Raw genomic sequence first — 16,184 nt, forward strand, 5'->3', positions numbered from 1 at the left:
CCACTGAAAGCATTGGGTCACACACAAACACACACGCACACACACACACAAAAGAGCACACAAAAACACACGCCAAGCTCCAAGCACCCACTACTAGATGGTACCATCCTCGGTATACTTACTATCAATCATCTCTTCGAGAACGAGACGCACTTTATTAGCTAAGCGAGTGTTTGGGGGGTTTGTATTGGTTTCGATTTGGAGTTTTGTGTGTGGACGGAACGAACGGAAGCGAGAAGCCGGAAAAAACGGGATTTCATTTCGATTAGAAAGCCGAAGTTTCAGTTAGTAGCAGCACGTGTGTGTTTGGTGTGTGTGTTCTGTATGTGTGTTGTTTTTGATGTAACAAGCGAGTGGTCCCCAAGGTCCAGCGGCGTTCGCGCCACTGCAGAAAGTGTGTGTGTGTGTGTGTGTGCGTGTGTGTGGTCCGTTCTCCGGTGGGAATGGCGCAACAACAACGACGACGGCCACTATACTTACATCAGATCCGGCCGGAAGTAGTGGATCAGCGCACAGAAGGCTAGACCGTCGCGCCAGGAGGTGCTCATATTAGTGACCTTAACATCCTTGTAGCCATCGACGACTCGGCGGCACCAAAGTTCTAGCGCCTTCGTACCACGACGTTCGGACATGCTAAGTGATCTACGCGGGCAGCCGCAGCAACAACAGCAACAGTAACAGTATCAGCGAAACCACACCAACCAGCAACAGTGTCACACGGTACCGAAAATGAAGAAAAGTAAAAACCAAAACACACAAAAGGGATTAGTATCACACACAAGCACACAAGCCTACTAGCAGCGATCACCAAAAACTACTTGAAACCAACAAATAGAAAAAAACCACAAACATGGATTAACTGGCGCTGGTAGAGAAGGGTCAACCGAAAACCACGAAAACACCGTGATAAACACAGGCAACTATGTTTTGCTGCTTTCGCTGCTCAGTGGTAACGGCGCAACCGCGTGTGCGCGTCCGGTCGGGTAGGGCTCTCGGGAAACACTGGTTCGGGCAAGGCGCGATGGTGAACGGTTGAGTGACGCAGACACAGGCACCAGCCGAACGCGGACCCCTCGTCGGACGGACTAGCGTAGTGTGCCGAGCCGGTACGGTGGCAAACGCACTGATGCGTGGATCCATTCAGTAGGCAGTGCAGCACGAGTGAGCACGTCGCAGGCGCGCGCGCACGACAGTTCGCTTACTATGACGACGGTCAACAACACACCATCCGTGGCGTCAGCGTCGTGCTGTCCATGCGACAAACAAAACGTAATCATCGGCTACTCCATCAACACCTCACACACCACACACACACACTGCCGTTGTGGATGATGATGATGATGATGATGATGGAGGGTTCGTCACTTCATCGCCACGAGATCGGTCGCTTCGTTCACGTTTTTACGGGAGCGGTCAAGGTAAGGCAATAGAAAGGCAAGAGTGTCAAGCGGTGTTGGGTCTCTTTGGTTGGTGTAGGTAACACAGTGCACTTTCCACCCATTTCCTCCCTCCGTTTTAATGTTTTTTCCTCTTTTTTTTGTATATTCCAGATCATTTGGGAACTCGAGTGTTGGGGCTGAGCCCTTCTCATGATCATGCGCACCCCTGCGAGTGGTGGAGTGGTAGTGATTTGCCAGCAGAGCGCTCGTGCCAAAAGCAACGCCTGGTGGCCTCGCTACTGCCAAGGCCTTAGGAACTAAGGTCGTGAACGATCATGGACCGTGCGGAACTGAAAACATCTCGCGCGCGCGCGCTCACCGGGCACTGTTTTATGTTTTGTGCCCTTCCAACGAAAACCACGAGCGAGGTGGCCATTAAACCATAACTCGTGCTGCGCCGTGCGGATTATTGTTATTGCCAGAGTCTGGTCATTCGCCGGATTCTTCCTTTTAAAGATTGATGGCGACGGCAGCAGCGGCAGCGGCAATGGTGAAGTCCTTCCAAGCAAAGTGTGCCCGAAAGGGATTCATCTCCGTCTCGTGGCTATACGATCTTCCGTATTTCGTAGGCTATCGGTACCGGTTCGGTACCGGTCTAGGTGCCAATCAGCGGTAGCAGCCGTACGTGATCGTCGTTGGTGATCCTTTTATGGAAGTCGACCTCGCCACGCGACTGGCGCGAGGCTCGCTGATAGTCGCGTCCGGCCGGAAGTGACGAACAAGGTTCAAGCCCCGTGCCCATGCTTCATCTGTGTCTGTGATTGAGTAATGGTTTTTGCCCAAATATGGAAACGTGCACGCTGCCGGAAATACATGGCATCCCGTTGGCAGGAAATGGATGATCAACAACGAGCCAATCAAACGGATCGTTCTCTATCGAAGTGAAGCGTTCAACTTTCTATCGGCCACTTTTGCCACAAACTGGCCACACATTTGGCGCATTGGCATTCCTAGGATTTACAACGAATACCGTATACCGGGTAGATGTTGAAGAAGATTTGCATCCAAAGATCGCAAGATACACAGCAGCAACACAGCGACAGCGACACAACGCTGGCAAGACCCAACGATTGCGATTGCGATCGATGAACAATTTAAAACGGTAAAAATTAATTACATACCGAAGTCGAAGCGGACGACACCCGATCGGGCAGAGAGACGGGCAGCACCGGGAACCCGAGGGAGGGGGGGGGGGGGTGTTTCTGGTAAATCTTGTTCCAGCAACGGGTACCACTAGAACCCGGCGCATGCAGATATGTTCGCAGCAGTACACCATCGCCACCATGCAGCAACAGTGTGATCAACGATAAGACAACGACCCCGAAACGACGATCAACGAAAGCCAATCGACTGTACACCGGGTGGGTGCAATGGTTTCGCAATAATCTTTCTAATACCCGTCTTTTTCTCAAGCCCATCGCGATGTCTCGTCGTCACGCCTTCGACTTCGCCGTGATTTTGGGGCGGCAGTTCAAGGTTCGACCCCGGGGTTCAAATCCACCGCTAAATTGCGTTGGTGTTTTCGGTGGCTCATTTCAGTCGAACCGGATCGAACGATCGTCACCGGAAAAGGCACAACGACGACAACGACGACGACGAGGAGAAGGCGTAGAGACATACGCCATCCATCCACGCTGCTAGTAGCCAGTGATTGACTTCTCAACCACCTGTGTCGATGACGACGACGACGATCATGATGATCATGACGATCGTCAGTCAGTGGTGTCTTTCGTTTTGGGGTTTTCGTTTCGTCTGCGCCTTCATCTCCACTCCAGCCATACCGTTTCACGCTTGCGCTTATTAATAAATATGAAAATGGTAAAGAGATGCCAGCGCTGAAAATTGCTTTCGCGCCAGGAATTGACTTTCAATTCCACGGCCGGGTCGTGGAGGGTTTCGAGCCGTTTCGTCCCGTTTCGTTCCGTTGTGCGGGACAACGATTATTACTATAACAACCCCAGGAGCGAGGAGAACGTCTGCTGTGGTGAAATCATTATCATCATCATCATCATCATGGATGAATCCCGGGGAAGCAACATCTAAAGCTTAACTCCCGGTGTCTCCGCTCCGCTCCCCCGGGAGCCGTACACCTGGCCAACGACCTACGGAAGGAGCCAAGATTTAGCGCAAGACGCGCACCAGGAAGATCACACGACGAGGGGACGGCGACGGCGACGACGACGACTGTGAAGTTCGCATCTTCGGTTCGCTTGGTTCGGCGGAAATAATCATTAAATTAATTACTTTATTACCATACGCATCCACCATCCACCAGACGGTGCGCCAGCGTCTGGCATCGCATCAAATTGCGGCTGGCTGGCTGGCTGTTCGAGCAGGGTTGAGAAGGAAGAGACCCTTTATGAAGCGACCAGTGGCCGCGACGGGAAGGTGGCAGCGGCATCAACAACAACAACTTTTGCTTCTGCAACCAACAACAGAAACACTAACAGCTGTGATGCGCAAGATGGCGCATGGTCCGTATGTTATCGCAACAAACAACTTCGCTTAATGGAGAAAGTAGCGTTAGTAGACAACGGAGCCAGCGTACGGGCGGACATGCTACCTGTTCCAAAAGGTGGACAGAGAGAGAGAGAGAGACAGCGAAGCTCAATGACCATGATGAGGCCAAGCAGGATTTTGGCGCCACGGCCACGCGAGTACTCCGGCACGAAAGCTGAGAGGATCTAGAGGTGGACGCATGAAGAAAGTCTAGCGCAAAGCGATTAGCATACAGACGACACGCGCGCGCTCCTCATCTTGGAGTTGGAGCTGCTGCTGCTGCTGTCGGTCTCTGACACACCTGACCAACGGTCTCGCCTTCTCCCTAGACCCCGGGACTGGAGGAAGTCAGTGAACTTGGGGCTCGTTGATGATTTCCAAAGAACAGGTACAACGGTTCTGTTTAAGATTCTATGAGAAGCAGTGGGATGACGATGATGATGCTGGCGATGCTGCTGATGAGTATGCTGATGGCGCATTGAAACAAAGGAAGTGGGCGTCAACCACACGGGGCGCGGCCATTGTTTTCACTTCACACCTACCACATCACACCGGAGCGCTTACGCACAACAGAACAGACGGAGAGGTAGCCGTACGTTCGTGGGATGATTCCGTTGATGATGATGTCCGTCTGTCTGGCTGCCTCGCCACGATTGTGCTAATTTGTCCACTTTATGTGCCGCCAACGGAGGTCCGGAGGCCCCTATTAGGAAGCGTTGGTTCTCATTCCTGCAGCAGCAACAACAGCAACGTTCCCATCGATATCGAAAAGCCAAGTGAAATGGGCCACAAGCAGGAGCGCGCGTGTTAATGGTATGATTGATGAGACTATAAAGCCGATTTGACGATTGTATGCACCACCCAGGCAGTCCAGGAGCGGCGTTTGATGTGCCGCAACCATCATTAACTGGAAGCGCGCCGCCCGGATCGAGAAAGAATTGCTAGATTGTAACATTAAGAATTGTTTCACCAATTTTTCACCAGCACAGCTCGTTAGCTAATAATAAACCGGCGCCAATGAACGACAAGTTCTCACCGTTTGTCAATAATCAACATCTTGCGAAATCTTGTCTTGCGCCTTCAACGATAGGCGGAGGTGGTGTTGAACTTGAAATAGATTCCATCACAAGGGGGACAACAGTACAATATCTGCGCACGGTGACGATCTCGTGAAGGATGGAAAAACCACAAAACACCAATACCTTACACGCTTTCCACGCGCACAACCTTGCTGCTGCTGCTGCTCGAGGTGGCAGAAAAAAGCGAACGCCAAACGGAATTGAAAACGAACCATCATAATGAGTCGACCATTTTCCACACACCCCATGATAATTGCGGTCACAAACAGTGCGGGGGGGCATCGGCAGTGCTTCGCTGTCGACAGGCCGTACGCGTGCGCCACGTGTGAAAGTTTAAAATTGAAAAAAAGGCCATCAGTTGATGGTGGTCGGTATTGGTTTTTTCTTTGGATTCGACAATTGGACGACCGTCCTTCGGTGCCAGTTTGCGGTGAGTACAGGTTGCAAGACGGTCTCGTATGGTCACGGGCTCGGTCTGTGGCAGACGAATGATGACGAATGATCTCTACGTAATGCTATAGTGTGGCTAATGTAATAGTGCAACGATCGTTAGATCAGCGCCGGAGCGGCAATCTCGCGCAGCATAGATTAACGTAAATTAAGATTAAAAGAAGAAAATGGAATATTACCGCACTCGCTTCACTTGACGTTGCGTACCGACCAACCGGGGGAACAATGACAAAAATGGGATGATAAATATGGAAATGTGGCCGTGCACAGTAGGGAAGGGGAGGAGGATAGACACATCATAGAAAGCTCTACGCAATCGCCGCCACCAGCCACCACGGTAAGTGTTTTGAGAGAAGAATAATGCTGGTGATGGTGGCTATAGTGTGTTCCCGAACCATCCCCAACACAGGGGCACTGCTTGTTGGTTTAGGATGAACAAAACATGGGGGAAAAAATAGGAGAAAAATAGGAATACAAAGGCCCAAGACACATAATAATGAAGCGGCCAACATATGGTGAGAATGCAAGGAACTGCCGTGTAGAACGGTCCCAGGGAGAGAGAGAGAGAAGCAGGAAACAAAGAAAAGAGCTGGTAAAGGAACAGCATGAATAAACATATAAATACGAGATTCAAAGTCGACGTCGTCTCTAAACACTGTGTGTGTGTGTTTCCCTCCAAAAGAAATGGAGATCACGCGGTACCGCAAGAGCTGTTGTTGCGGTTGTGGTGTGGCGGAACACTGCGACATCGAGCCCCGTTTCGCGTTTCGCGCGGGATGAGTTGAGGTGGGTTAGATGGTGGTTTGTGATGTGAAAACCTTAACCACGGCGGCCCCTCTCACCTGTAACTCTGTGGATGATGACTCATACTAAACACGACTCATTCAGTCCATTCGAGAGAAAGGATAAGAAATATGATGTCCACAAACGCCACACAAAGAGACAGCGCGCGCGGAATTACACGCGGAAGAAAACCGCGAGAACATGCCGATCGCATCGTGCAAACATTTGATGAACCATTGCCAGAAAAATGGACATTGACAATCAGAAAGCCTTCGTTTGGGCTGGCTGGAGTTGAGAATGACCGATGGAGACGCGAAAGAAGCAAAGGGGGAAAGGAAAGTAGGGAAGCCAAAAAATTAAAAAAAAAAGTCCAAAATGACAAGACAGCACAAAAATGCGTCCATCGACCTCGCCTTGCGTCAGCAACAGCAAAGAGAGTGAGAGAAAGAAGTAGATAGAGAGAGAAAGAATGTTTCATTTCTCTCTTTCTTGTCAAAAAGCCAAAAACCCAGAAAAATCGGTTTCAACTTTCCTTTGCCTTCGCTCCATTCGCCGTACTCGACGAGAGGTACAAAGAACTTCAACGCCCGGCGCACAACAGTTAACAAGTGACGAACCTCCGTTACTTCCACGCGACGCCCGACGATCGGTTTGCCATTTGCCATGCTATGACGTCGATCATCGGTCGATGGAGTAGCTGCGTTTTGCGGCCACCTCAAGCCCACTCATCATCATCATCATCATCATCATCGATCGCCAGAATCGGGAGCTTTTGCATGAAGATGGTGGTGGCGGCCCTGACATGACCACAGGCAGGTTGTTGGAGATGAAATTAAAGATGATGAAGTACCTACATCCGACAGCGTCCCCCCTTCTCCACCTCTAGCAACCCCACCCCGAAACGAGGTTATGCAAATTACTAGTGCGCAGAACGCGCGCGCGCGAGCGCGATACGCCGACAAAGGCGCGCTAGTGGCCGCCACACGTCGCTGGACGCGGTAAACTACGCGGTGGCCTCACCTCTCCTAGCGAGCGAGAAAATCGTCGTCGCCGTCGTCGGAGGTGCTGCTGCTGCAATTGGCGTGAAACTTGCGAGAAAAGTGCGTTTCAAGGAGACATAATGGGGAGTAGCACCGCGTAGCTCCAGTGGTGTGATCACTGACCTACTGACGTGGCCAGGGGGGTTGCTATTGCAAGCAGCAACAGCAGCAGCAGCAGCAGCAACCGCAACAAACTCCCAGTATTGATCGATCATTGCAACTGACGATCTCTACTGAAGCGAAACGAATGAAAGATTCTTAAACTCGCGAAAACTTCCGTCAGTTATCGAGGAAAATCAGATTTCAACAGACAAAAAGGTCCACCAAAAACAAATAGAACTGCATCCTGGCTCATTAATCAGATACACGCACCACAAAACCAACCAATTGAGACATATAAATGCTGTTTATCCATCATGCTGCAACCTGGCGATCGGTCGCCTCTAAGAAAAGACGTAATAACATTAGCATTAACGGGTCATGAAGCCAAAGTGAACGTAACGCCGCATACCAACAGCCGGACAAGCAGCAGCAGCAGCAGCAGCAGCTGCAAGCATCTGCTAGGGGACGAGGGTTTTGGAGGGTCCTAACACATTCCCACGACACTAAACACCTCTAATGATCGCGCGACCGACCGCGACGCGAGGTTGCACTGAAAGTCGTTGCAACGTCGGCCAAACCAACCGGCCTCACTCACAGGCCACCGACTCCAACAAGCGTTCGTTTCAAGCGAGCGTTTCGATGGTCACTGCCCTCCACATACCGTAAACGGTGGGGTGCGCGCTAATGTTTTTTTTTTCTCTCTTTTTGGGGAGGGAGAGGAAGGTCCGAATCCGATGTCCGCCAGCCCGGTTTGTCGTACGGCCGTACGTCCTGCAATTACCGTAGTCACACACAAAACTACTAGACGACGACGACAACGACGACGACGACGCTGAGATGCTGCCCGAAAACCAATCCGTTGAGTACCACCCCGAAGAGGGGACACCTTGGCCGCGATTGCACGAGCGAAGTGCTCTGCTCAAGAGTATGTTTGTTGTGTGCGTGCCAGCAGCGGCAGCAGCAGCAGCTTACGTAATCGCGATCGTCCCGCTGTGACGCTTAGAAAAGGCTCTCTGACTGCCTTGTTGGGATCGAGAGCTTAAAAAGCAAAGAGAAAGGTGGTGGTTCTCCGGTGCGTAGATCAATCGTGAACGTTTGACACGAAATGAAACCGAAACTATTGCCTCGACCTCAAGAAATGATCTCTCGCTCTCAACATCGTCATCGCCGAACGCATTCATCAATCGAATCGAGCATGTTTATGCGAAAATTTTCTGTCAAACATACGCGACCTCTCTTGCTGATACCGATTCGATTTGTGCGGACTAATCTTCTTCCTTCTTCTTGAACTCTAACCACCGTGTAACGGGGCTGGCGGCGATGATGATGGTTTGGTTGTTCTGTGGCGCCCGAAAGAGGTCACGACGGAAATCATCGATTTGCAATCCGCTGCAACAGCAGCAGCAACAGCAGCAGCAACAGCAGCAGCAGCAGCACCGAAGCCAGCCACCGAGGCATCCATCTTAACATGATTGCATCAGATTACCCGGTCGATCGCAGACCTCCTACAAGGGGGGCAGCACCACCATCGAGTGACGATCGCACGATCGAACCAACCCCCAACCCCGAAGCAGCATCATCATCATCATTGGGTTGTGAGAACCAGCACCAAGATCCCTTCTTCTTCCCCCGGAGGAGCATGCGGCGCAAACACGCTGGCGGTGGTCTCCCGGTGGCCACAAGAATCAGGTCAGGAGGAAACTGGTTTGCTCGGCCACCACCGCCCCGGCCACTATAACGAGATTAAGATGAAGACTTTTTCGCGGAAATGGAAGAAAGGAAAGGGCAAGACGTGCGCTCTGGGCGCGATTGCAGCATGGCGCGGGGTGCGGTTCATGGCCTCATGGCGGAGGACAGGCCGGACAGGGATGTGCATGGTGCGGCTGAAGGTGCACACAACTACCACACCACACCAGCCAGGGCGCCGGCTCTGTAGCAGGCAAGCAAGATCTCCATTCTCCAAGAAGGAGCTTTTACCTTCTCGATGGGGCTTCACGCGGCCGCGGCCAGCGGTGGTCCCAATTCTTGGAAACCGACAAAAACCCCAAGAACCGGTTTTGTTGGTGGCTGGCTGGCTGGCTGGCTGGCTGTGCGGTCGTGGACTGATGCGCTGCACTGGACAAGATTGAGACTTGAGTTGAGAACGAGTGACCACCACCACCGCACGCAAGCAAACATAGCAAGCAGCCAGACGATCGCCGAGGTCCCTCTAGACCTCTAGATCATTTTTCCGGTCAACATGCGGCCGCAGCTGGAGCAGCAGCAGCAGAAGGAGAAAGAGAAGGAGAAGGACAACAACCACAGTAACCAACCGGACCAACCTTGAGTCTCGCTGGTGGCATGAGATCATGGTCAGAAGCAGAAGCAGCGAACGGAGAAGCATTCGGTCGCACCAACGTCGGTGACTAATTCGAACAATCGACCACCAACCCCAGGCGCGTGAGGCACGACGTGAGAAATGCCGATCGGGTGGGGTTTCTTTGGGTTCTTTGGATCCCAGGGTGTGTCTGTGTGATTTACCGACCGATCATCAATCAGTCGGCACCGGACCGGAGTTGCCCGAAATTTGATGATCGTTAGCACCAGATAATCGACACTGCTGCTGCCCAGCTGTTGTTGCAGATTCGGTGATCGGTGATTGGTCGTCTAATTTCAATTAATATTAAACCCTTCTTTACCGACAATAATCTATCCACGTCAGGGATAAGGTCACCGATTCGCGGTGACGGCAGCGAATGGTTTGAAAATTATTTTTAAAACTCCCGATCGTCACGACTCGTTACTCGGAGCACACGTTCCGGCGGAATTGTCCAAAAATAGGAAATGCACTCGTACTTGTCCTCGAACGTACGGCTAGGTACTGCTACCGTGCGCTCCACTAGACCTCCAAATACCGTCCTAGCGGAGAGGATTTAAAAATAAAACATCCCCAACAAAGCTGCATCGCCATTGCAGAGCCACGACCGACGACGACGACGACTTTGGGATCCATTTCCACGCGGGATTCCCGTTCTAAGCACGACGTTCACGGGATTTATGGTATCTTCTAGTGGCCCCTGCGAGTTATCGAGCAATCGAGAAGCCGAAGGCGACCACACGAGGGGTCTGATATATCGTATAGCGTGCGATACAACACCGGAACAACCGGAACACCGCACACCGACCGATGAATCCTTACCAGTGGAACCTGTCTCCGATCGGTGTCCTCCAGTTTTCTTCACCGTACAAGAAGCCAAGCCAATCAAGGATTGCTCCATGTCCCCATCGGAGAGAAATATGATCCAGGAGTACCATCAGCGAATCGAACTTATTACCCCAGAAGGGCCAGGCCAGGCCAAGACACCGTCACTAAAAGTTCTACTATCGTAAATCCCCAGAGCCCCAGAGTCCCAGAGTTTCGTGTCGCAATCGCGTTCATTGTGGCCTTGAGGCCGTATGGGGACATGGCCCTTAAGCCACTCCGCGGTGCTTAAGGCACTCACTCATGCAGAGACCACATGCCACACGAGCGATGTGTGACGATGAGGTGGCCATTTGATAGGTGCACGTGCAACCGTGAACCGTCCATAGACTTTCATTTAAATGCTAAGCTCGCACACAATGCACTCCGAGCCCCTGGCACAATTCCATCTCTCGGCGGTGAAAATGAAGTCGCTCGTGTTGTTGATTTCTGTTTTTTGTTTAAAAATCAGCATTAATCGAATCACTATCGATCATCGCCGCCGGTAGTCGGCCAACGTAACACTCGCGCGTCGCTTTTCACGTCATAACTTAATAACCAACGCCCTTTTCATCGACCAACGACGATACCGACGCTCGAACACAGCGTCTGGCGTTGGCGCATTCGTTATAGATGGAAATTTTCTCCACAATTTATCAACCAAATCAAGCGCCGCAGTGACAGCAAGCGGAATTGACTTTCTTGAAGTTCCTCAGTGGCCACTTTTGCTTTTGCTTGAATGGCCACACTCCAGGGTCCACACACTGCTGCCGGTCGGAAGGTAAATTAATTAATTAGCTTGATTAATTGACGCGACGGTAATCGATTACGCCGCCATCGCCGTCGCGTAACTCGTCCCTCATAACCGGTACACACCACAACATCCGGATACCGGCGAGTGTACCAGCGGACCACCTCCCGGGAACGGCAGAAAAAATTGCATCCTGCACGCCGGTGGTTCCTCTCGCGATTAGCGAAATTATAAAACTCGTGAAAGAAGCAGCGAATGCAGCAGCGTGAAGTGAACGTTGTGCAGCGGCGCTCCGGATGGGATTACAATCCTCTCTGCGTTCACCTCACCTCCGGCCAGCCGGTGTTGGTGTTGGTGTTGGTGGTTTTAGAAGGCCACCGAGGTGAGATTAACATGTTGCATTTCTCTCTCACTCGCTTAGCGCCCAATCCCAATCTTGGCCAACCTTCTCTCCTGTCCTGTCTCATCTATCATCAGAAGGACGGAAGAAAACAGGGAACGAGGAAAAAAAACATTGCAAGATTGTTGTGCAGCAGTGTGCAAGCTAGCTGATGGTGGCTCGATAGAAAGGGAAAGGCACCGGCCAGTAAAACGGTGTCTTGCCACCCCCCACGAGGTGGTGGAGGCGCATAAAATCAAAACGGAATAAGCGAGCCGCACCGGACTGGAGATAAAAAGCAACCGGGTGCCGGGGGGAAACAACGGTCGCAGCAGTTAAAACATTAGAAACGGTCAATCGTACACACACACACTTACAGGCACACATACACCTTCGGAACGGGACACCACCAGCGGGGTGCTGTGCAGATCTTTGATTTGGGGTTTTACGAGTTTTTGTTGCCGTTAAACCGTTGGCAGCGTCGTCGTCGTCGTCGTGGTAACGTGCGTGGCCGTGCCTTGGGCTTGCGCTCCACGGCGTAACATTCCCACCTTCGGCGGCTTCGTTACGATCGTGCCAGAGGGAGAGATCGCGACTAAAACAACACGTGCACGGTTCGCAGATTTAAATGGTACGTGAACCAAACACCCGCAACCACAAGCCTCCGGCGGTAAAGCTGTCAACTATCTCATAAATCTCAAAAACGGTTCCTTTCTGCCCTCCCAAAACCCCAAACACAATCCCCAATCCAAACGTCACGTCGTCAAAGGTATTCGAGGGAATCGATCTTTCAAGCGCCGGTCGCCGCTGGTGTGTCGAAGAAGCTGGTTCCTTTTTCTTGTGCTACTCAGTCTCGTGTGCATGGACCATTTGTTCCCCATCTCACGCACACTCGCACACAGAGAGATGCTGGCTGGAAGATCGGACGTGCAGCATAATATGTCGCCCCACGAGCCAAGCCTCCACGAGAGGGCTGCCGCAGTTTGCGCATCTAAGACTCGATCGATCCAACGCATACAGACACACACACACAGGGGAAGCGTTTACTTTCATTTCACTTTTATGCTCCTGCTGCTGATGATGCTGCAGTTAAAGCATCCGCGCTAGGGAGTTACTCTCTTTGGTTACCCCTCAATGCTGTCCACGTGTTCTGACGATGCAGCCTCAAGGAAGTTAAGGAAAATATGAATATCATTTTAAGTAAATAAACTAACGCCACGGTACTTCCAGCTACTTATCAGTTCCGCGCAGCAACCACACCATTAGGTGTCGATGGGCATATCCGCGGTTTCACTTCGACCGTCGCCATGAAGACGAACTTTCTAAAAGACAGATCCCGCTTCTCGGCGGCACTCGGCGGCGCGTATCGCAGCCGGTTGGACTCTTCCCTTCCCTCTTACAGCGGTCATTTCCGTTCCGGACAACGCAGAGACGACGAAGAGCAGGGGATCCCGCCGATCCCGGGGGTCATTATGCAGCAGCAGCAGCAGCAGCATCATTGCATCGGTGGCCGCCTAATGTGGCCACCACCGGACCATTCGCCAGCCAGGCCCGGTTATGGTGCACTGCTCTGTCCACTACGAACGACTGCAAACGAATGCAGACTAGCAGCAGATGAAGAGACGAGCGCTAATAAGCGTTCGCTAAACACTAGCCGACGACCACCACCACCACCACCAGCAACAGCAGCAGCAGCACGGGTTAATGAGGTGCGCGTGCAACCTCCACTCTCCCTGTCTCGGCCACCCGCCGCTTGTGCGTTTTCTAATGTAATTTAAATCACCCTTTTCCGTGCCATCGTGCGGCGCGATTTACGTAATTTTCATTGCAGGTCCGCGCATTTGCTTCCGTTGTGCGCCAGGCGGTTGTACTTTGAATCTAAAATAATAGCAAGAAAAATAGTCACCATCCACGGGATATCCTGAATCTCTTTAATGCTCTAGAGCAGTATCGAAACCATTTCCCTGTTCTCAATCCCGGGAAACTTATATGTGCTGCAGCGTAAGGTATAGGGGTATCAACGTATCAACGTACATCAGCCAAAGCAGCGCGCTTGCACGCTTTCTTCGGTCGAGCGCTGGTTACGAGCGGAAGAAATGCAGAAAAAAGCACTCCGCAGAAGCAAAGAAGAAGCAAGCGGCTTACAAGCTTTCGAGCGATCGCGCGCGCGATGCTGTTTTGCTGTGTTTATGTTTACCTTTAACTTACACATCATTTCTCATCCTCTCATGCTCCACCTCATCATCACGATCACCATCATGATGATGATGATCATCATCATGCTCATCGTGATGCATACAAGCAGCATGCGCGGCATATGGCCGCAAGGCATGCAGCAACCAAACCAACCATCTTCGTAAGCCACGGCCGCCACGTGAAACACTGTCGTGCACGGCTTTGCATCGCTGCATCACTTTTAGGGGTGGGAAAAGGAGACGGCGGAGGGGGCGAAAGTTTGCGACGCGTCTCCGCACCACAAGATTCGCACACAGCCCAGCGAAGATGCTGCCATGTGGATGATTTCCCTCCCAAAAAACAACCCAAACAAAAAAACATAAAAAAGAAAGAGAAACCTCGCATACAGTAACGTTGTTTCGGCGTGACAGATGGGCCGTAATGATAGCGAGAGGTGGCTCACTATCCCCCCCCACCCCCCCGCGAAATTAAAACCTCCAACAACATTATAATTGCTCGTGCGACAGGCGCGGCTTCCTTTTGGCCAGCTTTCCCTCCAGGCAGCCCCCCCGTTTTTGGCGATGGCGAAAGAAAACAACGAAACCACGAACCATCTGGTCTGGTCTGGAAGCTGGCTATCACAGATTACACGCCGGCACAGGCACAAAGTGCGAGAAAAGTTCACAAAATTTGGCGAAATTCAATTTATGAGACACACTCCCCACGCGGTCGAACTCGAATTAAGTTTTAATCCGGAATCGTCGCGCGCCCGCGCACGTCGTCATCGTCGTCGTCGCGCTCGCTTCACAATTTATGTCCTCTGTGTCTCTGTCTCTCTCTCTCTTCGCGGTGGTCACAGTCGGTTCAATCCAATTAATGTTAATCAACGAGCCACGACGACGACGACGACGACGACGACGATGTTATGCTTCGTTTGGACCACAGCTGGTCGGCGATACGGCGCTTCATCTTATCGCGCACCGTCGTCGTCGTCGATCGGGATCGAATCAATCAATTTCCTACATTCTCCTGCTCTCTTCGTTACCCTTCCTCCCCTCGCCTTAAAGACAAGTCTCTAATGAACTCTGACTAACGATGTTAATCTCGCATCTTCTACCTTCCCTCTCTCCGGGGGCATCCCCCCAACTTACCGAAAACGGGATTAGCCAACATCAACTTCAATTTAGCCGCAAACAGCGTCACGGACACGGGCGCCGTACAGATGAGCTGCGTTGAGCTGAGCTGACTAATGGCGAAGGGACACGCTGCTCTCGCAGTCCAGATAGACGGTAGGTCGGTGGTCAACGGTGTCGCATCCGGTGATCTGTTGTTCTGGAAAAGAGAAATGGTACGAACAAAACGAGAATTAATAGATGACTCACGCAGACTCGCACGTTACAGCGCGGTGTAAGACAACAAACAATGTGCAAAACCGAAGGGAATACTATCTCGTTATCTCAAGTGATTCCATAACATTAATTACAGGAACAACCGTAACCCGGGGCACGCCACGAGTAGCAGTGAAGACGTTGTCAAGCGAAGGACGGTCGAGCGTTGGCGAGTGAAATCCAAAGTCAAACAGATCGTTTGCAGTTAGCTAGCCCTGCTAACTAACAGTTGATTCACATCTCATCTCCAACAGTGAGCTTATTTTTTAATCAAATTTTGCTACATGCCTGTCTAAGCAACTTAATACTGTTGGTAAACAGCCGTTGCGGCTGCTGTAGCTACATCTTTTACCATTCGAAGTGCCCCCCGGGGGTAACATACTCGGCCATGCCTAACGGTTAAGACACTTCAGAGCGCCTCTAGTGTGTGCGTATGTGTTTTAGGAGCTGCAAACATCGCAGAAAACAAATCCCAGAAAAACAAAATGAACAATCGCAATGAGCAGCTGGAGGATCTCGAAACGAATACTTCATATCTGAGCCGCAGGTCCTCTAAATGCCCTCGCGCGGTTCAACAACACTAGATTCCATATCTATCGATCGAACGATTGGGTGTGTCAAGTGGGTGCACTGTGTGTTGTGGTGGAACGGTATGGTGTCGGTATGGCGCACAGCTACTCCACCTCGGCCCTAACACACTCTCCTCTATCGTCCTCACGAAACGAAACATGGCAACAACCATAAACGGGAGCTGCTGGGGTTTTTTTTTTGTGAAAGTGTTGTGGACCCCCGTGTGAATGATTCCGAAGACGAAGTCGAAGTTTGTGTTGTGGAAGGTACCTGCTACTGCTGCTGCTGTCCGGTCCGGTCGAGATCCGG

The 16,184-nt window shown here is 51.5% G+C and overlaps 1 protein-coding gene across 3 annotated transcripts in view; it reads right to left on the minus strand.

Annotated features, from left to right (window-relative positions):
• LOC125950591 (MICAL-like protein 1) overlaps positions 1 to 16,184 on the minus strand; it is a 35,421-nt gene that overhangs the window by 11,978 nt on the left and 7,259 nt on the right. The window contains exons 3-4 of one of the 3 annotated variants that reach the window (XM_049678727.1): positions 15,069 to 15,249; positions 481 to 642 (exon numbers count right to left, since the gene is read on the minus strand). In XM_049678727.1, coding sequence (XP_049534684.1) covers positions 481 to 632 — 152 coding nt within the window. In that variant the 5' untranslated portion in view covers positions 633 to 642; positions 15,069 to 15,249. Of the gene's footprint in view, positions 1 to 480; positions 643 to 15,068; positions 15,250 to 16,184 lie in introns of those variants that run through there. The other 2 variants (XM_049678725.1, XM_049678726.1) reach the window with 2 other exon arrangements.

The sequence above is a fragment of the Anopheles darlingi genome, chromosome 2 (genome assembly GCF_943734745.1).
Source record: "Anopheles darlingi chromosome 2, idAnoDarlMG_H_01, whole genome shotgun sequence".
NCBI lineage: Eukaryota > Metazoa > Arthropoda > Insecta > Diptera > Culicidae > Anopheles > Anopheles darlingi.